The sequence below is a fragment of the Phocoena phocoena genome, chromosome 1 (assembly GCF_963924675.1).
Source record: "Phocoena phocoena chromosome 1, mPhoPho1.1, whole genome shotgun sequence".
NCBI classification, from domain to species: Eukaryota; Metazoa; Chordata; class Mammalia; order Artiodactyla; family Phocoenidae; genus Phocoena; species Phocoena phocoena.
Genome location: NC_089219.1, coordinates 4,852,615 through 4,864,760, shown reverse-complemented (window position 1 = coordinate 4,864,760; position 12,146 = coordinate 4,852,615). Strand labels below are relative to the sequence as shown.

The window sequence follows — 12,146 nt, the reverse complement described above, 5'->3', positions numbered from 1 at the left end:
AGAGAGAGAGAGAGAGAGGGAGGGAGAGAGGGAGGGAGGGAGGGAGAGAGGGAGAGGGGGAGAGAGGGAGAGGGGGAGAGAGGGAGAGGGGGAGAGAGGGAGAGGGGGAGAGAGAGAGAGAGAGAGAGAGAGAGAGAGAGAGAGAGAGAGGGACGGAGCGAGCGAGCACTCTTCTCAACAGCACAACTAACTGCTAGATAAAAGGCTTCTTTCTGTCTCCACTCTGATACCAAATCAGGCAGCAGTGAATCGGCCCAAAGGCTTTTAAAGAGGAAAAGGAGAATAGCTGTGTGAGCACTGTCTCAATCAAGTTCCTAAATTTAGCACTATATGGGGATGTGCGGCCATGGGTTCAAAAGGAATAGAAGTATGACAGGCCAACGGGTTCCCCTTAATCAGTTTTTAAACTGTGCTATTTCCAGAATTTTAGGTTCATGCTGTATATAAATTGGATGTTTTTAAGAAACATAACAATGGGTAAATTTTCCCACTGTGCATTATGAAGAGGGCAGTTTTCACACTGGGAAAAGAATATCAGGAATTCAAACAGCCAAACTGTTAAAACTCGTCTTTTCAAATTTCAGTTTTTCTAGTTAAAATGGAATAAAGAGTAACTTTGCTTTCACATTAGAAAAGAACTGCTCACATGGCTATACTGTACAAAATTGTGTTGTTTAATTAAACGTTGTTTTTTAATGTTTTTGGAGTAACTATAATTGATACCATAATTAGATAACACATGTACCACTTTTTAAATCCTTGTCTCAGTACAAGGATTCCAACAGTATCTTGAGTTAATGTTAAAAGTAAGTTATACAGTGGTTTCAACTGCATCTCGGTATTTAAATCCAGAGTTAAACTCTGACACTGCAAAATGGAAGTGTCAACCAAATACAGTAAAACACTTCACTATCATTATCTAGCAAAATATGCGTGTCTGATACATGACTTCACAAAATAATTTTCTAACCTACTTCACAATAAAAAGAACTTGTGAAGCTCTTGAAATTGACGGATGATTTGTTTGGCTGACAGCTATTAATTCCAGAGAATGAACCACCTTTTCCAGTCAACCTTCAAATATTTTCCAAATAATAACTTTAGAGGCATCGTGTAACTCAACTAAAACTTTCTACAATGTACGAGAATGCTCATTCACTTAGTTAATGAGGCAAAAAGCAGAATTCTTATTTTCATGTTTTATTTCTAAATCTGAGCTTTCACATTACCAAATCCTTCATTTAAATCCAAAGAAATGTATTTGACCTTTTCCTTGGAACACACTGTTGACTTCTACAAGGTAAATCATAACTGTATTAAGTCTAACCTGGAAATGATGTATCCATTTTATTTTGATTCATAATTAATAAAAATTCAATAATTTTGGTTTTGTGAATAATTACAAACACTGTTATTCAATCAAGTTGATTATGATTAACCTCTCAACCTCTAGAACAAACTGTTCAAAATAAGTTGGTCTAACAGTGTACCAATTTGCTCAATCTTACTGGGAATATATCTGATCCACAACTTGGAGTGGTAAAATTAAAAGGAAGCGCTACAATTTTCTGTTTAGCTCTAATTATTATGTGCTTAGATTTAATTAGTAGGATAGGAACTGATTCAGGGAAACATAAGCACATATTGTTAAATTCAAGTCAGCACAGTGCTCACAGCAGCAAATACTGCCATTACTAATCTAAGACCTTCAAATCGCTATCCATCCAAAATAAATATTAATTAAGCACCAACGATGTGCCAAGCCTTGGTATGATTTCCTCTTCTTCTTCTCGAAAGAAATTCTCCAAAATTAATTAAACTCAGTTGTAATTATCCAAAAGATTTTTTAAAGGTTAAAAAAAAAAATAAGTTTTTTTAATAGAAAAGTGTAACTAGTTTTGCTATTTCACAACCCCTTTCCTCTTCTTAGAGTGCGTGTGATCATCAAATCTTACCCTTTCTATTTTTAGGTGGCCAGATACCCTCTCCCTGTCAATCATATTACCAAACCTCTGACCCAGGTCTAGGTCAACTCAAACTCAGGTTTAATAAACTTCTCACTATGTACCTGAATTTTATATTTTCAATCTAAAAACATGTAGGTGGGGGCAGATAAAGCGGCGAGGCCCAGAAGCCTTGCGATCAATTGCCGTCAATTTGGGTTTGGGGCATCCTCTCCTGCTTCGTCCCATTCAACTTCAATCTGAGCTACATGTGATCAAGTACATTTATTTTCTACTATTTATGAGGGAGCAGACATTTGTGGGACTCTATATCAGGCATCCAGAAAGGATTTTACATTGTCCTCCTTCATTTAATCGTCACAATAACCCGTCTGGGCATAATCACCCCCATTTTACAGATGAAGAACCTGAGGTTCAGATTAATTTGCCCAAGATCTACAGCTAGTAAGTGGCTCAAATGGGATTCAGACATGACCTCTGGCTTTTCCGGCAATACCACAAGGCTCCTACTCTAAGTCACCCAGAATTTGACACTAGAATTACAGAATCGTTGTATTAGTGTATCTAACATTTGCAGAGTGCTCTGAGTTTTCCATGTGATTAAACCCTTTGCCTTTGTAATCCTCACAGAAACTTTACGAGGGGAGTATTATTTTGCTACCCTCAGATGGATTAAGTAACTCATCTAAGATCACACAGCAAGTTAAAGGCAGAACCCAGGCCTCCTCATCACAGGCTTTCCTGCACTACAGTGATGGAATTACTCTCACTGCCAAGCCCACCCCTTCCTGTAAGTCAAAAGCTTTCGAATCCTACCTTCTATAGGTGGCACGGTGTTGAGAACACAGTAGGTGCTAGTTCCGCAGAATACACTTTGGGAAACGCTCTAAGGAAACAGAAAATAAAATGTAAAACTAATCTTTGAAAAAGATAAATACTGGCTCTTCTGTGATATTCCTGCCAAAGATGCAAAACCTGAATCTAAGCATGAGGAAACATCGGACAAATCCAAATTGAGGAACATTCCACAAAATGGCCTGTAGTCTTCACAAACGTCAAGGTCATGAAAGTCAGAAAGGACTGAGAACTGTTCGGGATCAAAGGAGGCTGAGGAGACAATCAAGCGCCACCCAGGGTCCCCGCGGGGCCTTTCTCTACAAGGTCAGCACTGGGTCAACTGGCACCACCAGAATGGCTCGGAGGATTCGACAGTAGAGAGGTCTGTGTGTTCATTTCCTGATTTTGATTCCTGCGTTGTGGTGATGGAGGAGAATGTTCTTGTTTGTAGGAAACACATAATAAAGTACTGACAGTCAAGGGCGATGAAACATACCGGCACCTCACTCTCTCACATGGGGAAAGAAGTTCTCTGCACTACACCTGCGATGTTTCTGTAGGCTAAGAGTGTTTCAAAATGTAAAGTACACGTGTGTGAAAAAAAGATATATGCTGCTGAACCTCTAGTACCCGTGCAGCTTTTTTTTAACAGGGAGCATATGTGCTGTACGTACAGTAAATTGTTACTAAGAAGAACCAATGCCATTTCATTCTGCAGCTCAGTCAACATTCAACGACATCATTACCGCTTCCCAACAGCAAGGCCCATACCTGACTGATTCAAATGGACCTGTGAGTGCCAACTAACAGCATGGCGGGCGGAGTGAGTCAGGGAGACGTTGGAAGACCAGGTCTCTGCTCTCAGGCTGCTTCATGTAGATAAAATTAAAGCTTTCATATAAAAACCTACACCATGTTGTACAGCAGAAACTAACACAACATTGTAAAGCAGTTATACTCCAATAAAGATATTAAAAAAAAAAAAAACCTATACCACAGTAACTTTTAAAAAGGGGGGGGGAATTTCTCTGAGTCTTGCCAGCCAATTAGTCTGGGTCCCTTTTTGTTCAGTTGCAATATTAAATAAAATTTTAGATTATTCCTCCAGCACTATAAACCACAGATTTATATACCTAAAAAACCAAAGACAGTTCAACAATCACCCTCAACATTTCATGTTTAAAATATAAAAAACTCAGTTCTCTCACTTACTAGCTGTCCTTGGGAAAGTAATTTAACCTCTCTGTATTATCTCATCCAAAAAAGTACAGAGAACTGGATGGGATAATGCACACATAAGGGCTTTAGATTCAGGAGTACCACTCAATATAAAATGCCATTGTTACTACAGTTAATAAGGATAATCTTTTTTTGTGTGTGTGTGGTACGAGGGCCTCTCACTGTCGTGGCCTCTCCCGTTGCGGAGCACAGGCTCCGGACGCGCAGGTGCAGCGGCCATGGCTCACGGGCCCAGCCGCTCCGCGGCATGTGGGATCTTCCCGGACCGGGGCACGAACCCGTGTCCCCTGCATCGGCAGGTGGACTCTCAACCACTGCACCACCAGGGAAGCCCCAATGAGGATAATCTTTAACAACGTTAACATTTTCTGACAATACACTGATGGCTGCCTGGATTTTTTGTGCCGCGAAGAGGGCTGAAATCTGACTAAGCTCACTCCCCTGAGTCTCTGATCTTCCTCTCCCTTGGAGCCACGGGAAGTGGGTGCTTCACCACAGAAAAAGTCTTTCTCCACAATGCGACCCCAGCTACCAGGATAACCATCAGCTCCTAATCATTTATTTCTTGTTTCTGGAAAATTCTTGTTCCAGTACTTTTACTGTCCTTCTTCTGCTTGATTTAATCCATAGTGGTAACCACTGGTTAGCAATCCGGGCCTGAGGGTTCTCCCCGTGAACCATGGACTGACCTCAGCATTCATGTTCCTTTGGAAAATTCAACATTAGTCTCTCCCCCGACCGAGTGTGGGATTCTAGACTTCAGGCAACATCTTTGAGAGTCGCCAGCAACAGCCTTCTCAGCACCGTAATGCAACATCTCATCTTAATGTGGTTTCCAAATTGAAACCCGAAATTTTACGGTGTTAAAAAGAATGTTTTACGTTCAAGACTTAACATTTTCTGGCTTCCTATTACCAAAAAACAAGATAGCTTAGGTTTACCACTGATCAAGACATCTCACAATGGTCTTCTCAAAAGTTTTAAAAACCACTAATGTACAGTGGAACACATTAGTGAATGACTTCATAAAAAGAACTTTTACACCTGACTTCAAAGTTTGATGACAGGTAAATCAGTGGTAAAATGTATCAAATAACAAATCAAAAGAATTAAACGCTAAAAACAACATATGTAACAGAAATATCACGAACAACCAACCATGATTTCTCAATAGCACTAGTGTAATAAATGAAGTCTTAATAGTTCATTGAACCAGGAAAGAAACTCACTCACATAACCTGAGAGTGAAATCAAATGACATCCCACCCTAAAAAACACAATGTTCTCAAAGCAAATAAGGCGAAACAAGCAAACTCACACAAGCAATGGCTACCTTGTATGAAGTACCCTGGGGCCAGCCTCTGAGCTAGGTCCTTTCACCGGGCCGAGACCTGGCCCTGGAAGCCAGACTGGCTCCGGAGTGCAGAGAGGGGCACTCACTGGTCGGAGGATCTGGAGCCACGGGGTCCTGAGCCAGGCCCACCACCGCCTGCTGGCAAGGCCGGGACAGACAGCTGAGCTCTCTGCGCACAAGGCAAGGGCCGAGTGGGAAAAGTACAAGCTCTAACGCCAGCTCTGGATTCCAGTCTGCATGCTGCCCTCCCTGGCTGGCTCTCAAGTCTGACTCGGACCTCTCTGCCCTCGGGAGCCTCCCGCTGACTGAGGCGAGAAGCCCAACTGGTGCTGTCTGAATAGCCTGTATTTCCCTCCTGCCGGATGCCTCCATCTTTATCATAACTCCTTCCATGTGTTCTACACACATGAAAGGAGCACCTCACGTGTGCCAGACACACCGTCCTAGGAGCTGGGACCCAGCAGTACACAAGACTAACAAAGGTCCCACACTCATGGGGTACATGCCAGTGGGGGAGGCAGGTGGTAAGTGGGATAAATGCTGTGAAGGAAATAAAATGGAGTGATGCTCTACAATGAAAAATCAGGTAGGGAGAGCTCTGTTTCTGAAAGTACATCCATGTGTGGAGCAAAGGGACTACTTGATTAGAGCATCAGGAAACCCGGATACTCTCATTAACTAGGTTGAGCGGCTCTCAGCGTGGCTGCACTTCAGTCATCTAGGGAGATTTTTTAAATTCTGATGCCCAGGCTGCAATCCTGACAACTTCAGCCAGAATGTATGGAGATGGAACCCAGGCATCAGTATTTTTTAAAGGTTCCCAAGTGATCCCAAGGTGTATCCAAGGATGGGAGCCACTGAAACAAACAGCTGTATGACGCTGCTAACTCTCTGACTTTGCCAGTTTTCTCGAGAATAAAATCACAGGTTGACCTTGAGCAGCGCATCCCCAACTTTAACGCACATGTGGGTCATCTGAGGCTCTTGCAGGTTCTGACCCACAGGTCTGAGTGGTGCCTGAGTCTGTGCCTCTGAGACACCCCCATGATTCACGGCCACACCTAGACTATCAGAAACTGGATGATCTAAAAGATCAGGAATTAGATCTAATAAAGATCCAGTCCCAACACTCCTGACTGCACAATTCCATGGATTCCTAATAGACTGAGAAAGTACTTTTGTCTGTTAACACAAACTATAATACAAAACTATGCCAGAATATCCAAGCAAGAAAAGCAAAAGACACTACAAGGATGGTTACTCAATTAAGTACAGTCCAGTGTCCGCTAGAAGTACCCAAGAGAGGACACAGAAGCTCTTTAAAGTATTCCCTGCCTTCAAAAGGTACATTTAATTGGAAACAATACAAAAAAAAAAAAAGAAAAAAATGTAATGAAGAAATAATACATGATTTATTAAAGCCTGAAGTGAGGAGATGAGAGCAGTATGGAAACCTAGTAACTATCTGTGTACCAGCACAAACTCCTTGGAGGCATGAAATATGTTTTATCCATTTTTGCCTCCCTTCAGAGAACCTAGGTCAGAGGGTTACACATAGCCACATTCGTTTTATATACTAAAAAATATATATATATATATTATATATATATATAATATATATATATATATATACATACACACACAGTTTTGGATGATGGAATAAATGAAACAAAATGCTATATAATGAGAAGTGATTACTGGCTTTTGGACAGAGAAGCTGCATGATGAAAACTGTATTTACAGTTCTTTGAAATAAGGACTGACAATGCTTTAGTCTCCATAGAGTCCCTTTAAAGCTAGCTGAGGACCCACATAGCTTATTAAAACAAAGGCAGAGAGATGCCCCATTGAATGCAATAAACCAGCTGTATCAATTAAAAGTGATACATTAAAAAGGTTTTGTCACATAGTTTTAAACTGAGCCTTGAAATTCACTGATCATTACATATAACATGACATATAAATAATCAAAATTAAGGCAGAGTCCGAAATTCTCAGCACCTTTACTAAACTCACCAGTTTTGCCTAGCATTCTAGGCATCGTGCCTAGTTAGGCAGGCTAACTCTTAGAACAAACTGTGTCATGGCTCAAATACCATAAATATTTACTTCCTGCTCGTGTAAAGTCCAAAACAGTAGATCAGGAGGCAGCTCTCCTCCAAGCAGCGGCTCAGGCCCCACATCTCCTTCCATCTCATGGCAGGAGCCTTCCTACGTCACTGGGCTCTTCTGCATCAGCCAGCAGAGGGAAAGGACACGGATAACCGAGCCGGACGGTTCTACGGGCCAGGCCTGGAAGTGGCACACTTCTCAGCTCTCACGCCATTGGCTAGGATATGGCCACAAAGCCACACCTAATTGCAAGGGAGATTGGGAAATGCAGTCTGGCTACCTGCCCAGGAAGAGGAGCTAGGTTTCACGATCAGCTAGCAGTCTCTGCCACAATGTCATCTGTAACTGTTTGTTTTTTTTTTTAATTATAGAAGAGTCATTCCTTTCAGAAATACCTTCTAAGCCTACAACCTCCACCTTTAATCCCTAAGGCCATTCAGCATCTAAACCCAATCTAGCAGTTTTTCTACTCCGATAAATATTTTTCTAACATATTCAAGATAAGACTACATCCAGGGCATCCTTGAAGGGATGTCTGGCTTTTTTGGTACTTAATGTCTGGCACATAATAGAAGCGCAAATATTCGTTGAATTCATGGACGAATGGCATTCCCAGAAGTTCATGGAAAGGAAAAAGAATGGTCCCATCTCTTGCCCTGGTGACGGTAGGATTTACTGAAGACCAGCAGTCTTTTTAAGAACCTCTGTCTCCCTCTCCTGAGGCCACCCCGAGTTGCCACCTGTCTTCCGGAACATGAACAATCAAGCAGTAAGACAAGAGCTACTTTCGACCCAGTAAGAAGAACTAGGGGGGTGAAAATACTCTACCATGTTGACGGACAACAACAGAGCCAATGCTACCACTGAGAGCACAGGGCTGCTCAACAAAGAGGAACACAGGGTCTGTCAGAGACGAGGCTCTGGAGGCCTCGATAAAACCAGGCTAATGACCTCTGAGACTAGAAAGCCAACATGCACCCTAAACACAAACCACAAAAGGTTAGTGGGGGAAAAAATTACATAGTATAGTACAAAAATATTTTGTGCTCATGTATTACCTCTTTTCAAGAAGTTCAAAATATACCGTAAGTGCTACTATAATAACCCTCCCAATACTCCTATGGGATAGAGACAAAATTAAAGTGTGTACTCAAGTTAAAACGAAAACGTCTGCTAGGTGGCTGACTTCCTACTACTGGGGCCAGCGCAGTAAGAAAGTGAAGCAGTAACCTCTAAGGTAATTGGGGCACAAACCATTTTAGGCTCTCAAATTGAGTTCAACACCTAGAATTGAGTTCAAAAGCAAACAAGTTGCTAAAACAAAACACAAAACAGTTGAAGGGCTAAGAAGCTAATACAGGAACTAATACTACAATATATCAAGCCTGATTTATGACCTGAGAAATCACATTAATTGATTCACTGTTACCAGAGATTCATGTAAAGCGTATTTAAACTGATTTCAGAATGAAAAAAAAAAATTCTTTCACAATATCATTAGAATTTTTATAAATTTAATTTGGCTAGGAAGCCAGTATACTCAACACTCTGAAAATAATCAAAGAGCACTTATTAAATGTCCTCACTTGTATAAACAGATTCTAGTAGAACATATTCAGAAAAAAAAAAACACTATATGAAATTTAAAATTACACTGTCTCAGTAGCACTGACCATTACTAATACTGATAACTTTTTTAACTACTCAAAGAGAGATATAAAATATCAACTCAACAAGCTAGGCATTCCATTTGATATTATGTACATATAACAAGCATTTTCACATTTAAAATCTTATTCTGGCCCCAGAAGGCAGCAGAGCAGACATGATGTCTATTCTAGAAAAGGCATCAAGGCACAGGCAGAGACACTTGCCAAGGGCCACAGGCTGGGAGAGGACAGAGCAAGAACCAGGAGCAGGGCTCCCTACACGACTCCTGGGCTGTTCCCACAGAACACAGGCTCTCTCCCAATAATGCAATAATGCTTCTCCACAAAGAACCAATGCAAAAGTTGGGGCAGAAAAAGTTCACAAGTTGCTCTGACAGAAAAGCCAAAGCACACGAGGAACACGGAAGAATACCTAGGAATGCAAGCTGGGAGTTCAACATCCTAAAGGAAAGGCCAGAAACACAACAGCTACACACACACAAGTCTGGATGTTGATCTCGCAGAAAGATTTTCCGTGCTTCTCAAACATTTTTTAGTCCATGAACCACAGACCACCCATAACCTATCACTATTTGCTATGGCCCCAAAACTAAAACCTCATCAAAACCAAAGGGGAGGGGACTTCCCTGGTGGCACAGTGGTTAAGAATACGTCTGCCAATGCAGGGGACACGGGTTTGAGCTCTGGTCCGGGTGGATTCCACATGCCGCGGAGCAACTAAGCCTGTGTGCCACAACTACTGAGCCTGCGCTCTAGAGCCTGTGAGCCACAACTACTGATGCCGGCACGCCTAGAGCCCATGCTCCGCAACAAGAGAAGCCACCGCAATGAGAAGCCCGTGCACTGCAACGAAGAGTAGCCCCTGCTTGCCGCACCTAGAGAAAGCCCACGCGCAGCAACGAGGACCCAATGTAGCCATAAATAAATAAAATTTTTTTAAAAAGAAAACAAAAACAAAGGGGAGGAGAACACTGTTTCTCATAGCAGAGCAATGAGGCGTCCCCTTGAATGGAACCTGGCCACGTGGGGCCTCACCTCATCCAAATATTGCCAGAACTAGGAAGAATGCCAAGACACTCTCTGTCCACGTGCAAAAGCTCACACACTTCACTGTGAGAAGGGCTCTCTGATCCACAGTCCTAGCTTGATTAGTATTAAACCATGCATAGTTCTAATAAGCTTAATTATCAGGTTGCCAAGCCCAGAGAAGATCAGAAGCAACAATTCAGAAGGGGAAAGGACAGCTAGAGACTGACAGATAAGTAGAAGCAAAAGTGACAAGGGACAGCAAGGACACATTTTTAAAAAACAATAAACTAGATACAAGGACTTGAAAGGTGCAGCAGTTTGGGGTCATTTATCATAAAAGCAAACAGTCTACTGGAAAAGTCCTAAAAATATCACAGCATTAACTAAAGCCCAGTTCAGTAACTTAGGTACAACAAAATGAACCCAAGTTAACAAGTAAAATGTACGCTACAGTCCAGTGCTCTACTGAACATGGGGGGAAAGTGGCAACGCCTTTTGTTTGCAAATCTCTTTACACTCCATAAAATACTTCCATATGAATTACCTGATTTTATCCTTAGCAACATCCTAAGGCAAGCAGGACAGATACCCCCATTGGCCAAGAATTTGCTGATAAATAATTCAATTTTCGCAAAGCAGAGGGTTTATCAATGACAATTACAATACAGTCTGTTAATCCATCTAATAGGAGAGAGCACTTCAAGAGGCACCTACGCCTCTCATCGGGGATGAAGAGAGACGGCAAGGAAGGCTTCCTCAGAAGGGTCCCCAACGCGAAGTACCTGAACCCTCAGCTGGAACTGCACCTCCAAAACTTCCCATCCTGCCCTATAGCGCATCTTTCCGAAGAACTGCCCTATGCCTCCTAGGGCCATCATCCCTCCCTACTGCAACTCCACGGTGGACTGCCCATGACCCCCACCCCCTGAAGTTAGCACACACTCTTGTATAACCTCCTCCCCTTGAGTGTGCACTGGACCTAGTGACTTTCTTCTGACAACAGAATGTGGCACTGGGACATCACTTCCATGAATAGGCAACGTGCATCGTGCCTCCTGTCCTGCTAGCAGACTCTCCTTTGCTGGTTCTGATGAAGCAAGCTACCGTGCTGGCTCTGCCCATGAAGGAACCACGTGAGCTTAGAAGAGTACCCTTCCCCAGTCGGGCCTTCAAATGGGCCCTTGACTGCAGGCTTAGGAAGCCATGAAGCAGCAGGTCCAGCAAAGCCCTGCCTGAACTCCAGACCCACAGAACCAGATAATAAATGTGTCTTTTTCTAAACCACTAAGTTTATGGTAATCTGTTACAGCAGCAAAGATAACTAATACACTGATGAGGGCCCAGTGATTTCTTTTCTCACCTTGGACTTGATCAATCATTTCACTATCATTTTACCAGCACTCTGCATTTACCACCAAAACCCTTGAAAGAATTGTCTACTCTCTCACTACCTCTTTCTCATCCCCTCAACTCACTATCAAATTGACAAAAATCAGTACCTTTTTCTTAGTCTTCATTCTACTCAACCTCTCAGCATTACAACTGATAACCTCCTTACAACCCTTTGCACTAAGCGTCCCTGACTTTATGTTCTTGTTCTACCACACCTCTCTGACTATTCTTCCTCCGTCTCCTCTGGTCCTCTCCCCTCTGGTGTCACTTAAATGGAAGCATTCACCACATTTCTGCCCACAAGTCCCTTCTCTTTTCCCATGACAATTTCACCCACTACTGTGAATTCTACTCCTAATTCATCTGAACTGATTCATTCTTTCAACCAACAGGCACTGTTCTGGGCACAGAGCTGTATAATAGCCACAAGCAAGACAATCAAGGTTCTACGTTCATGAAACTTACATACTCTGCCAGAGGCTCTATTTGCCCCTCCAGGTCTACTCACCACCCTTCTCCACCCCGCCCTGTGCCAGGGAGGCTGACCTC

At 42.5% G+C, this 12,146-nt stretch overlaps 1 protein-coding gene across 2 annotated transcripts in view; it reads right to left on the bottom strand.

Moving 5' to 3' along the window:
* CAMTA1 (calmodulin binding transcription activator 1) overlaps nucleotides 1–12,146 on the bottom strand; it is an 888,226-nt gene that overhangs the window by 856,888 nt on the left and 19,192 nt on the right. For both annotated transcript variants that reach the window (XM_065882996.1, XM_065882980.1), the window contains exon 2: nucleotides 2,781–2,850. In XM_065882996.1, coding sequence (XP_065739068.1) covers nucleotides 2,781–2,850 — 70 coding nt within the window. The remainder of the gene's footprint in view (nucleotides 1–2,780; nucleotides 2,851–12,146) is intronic.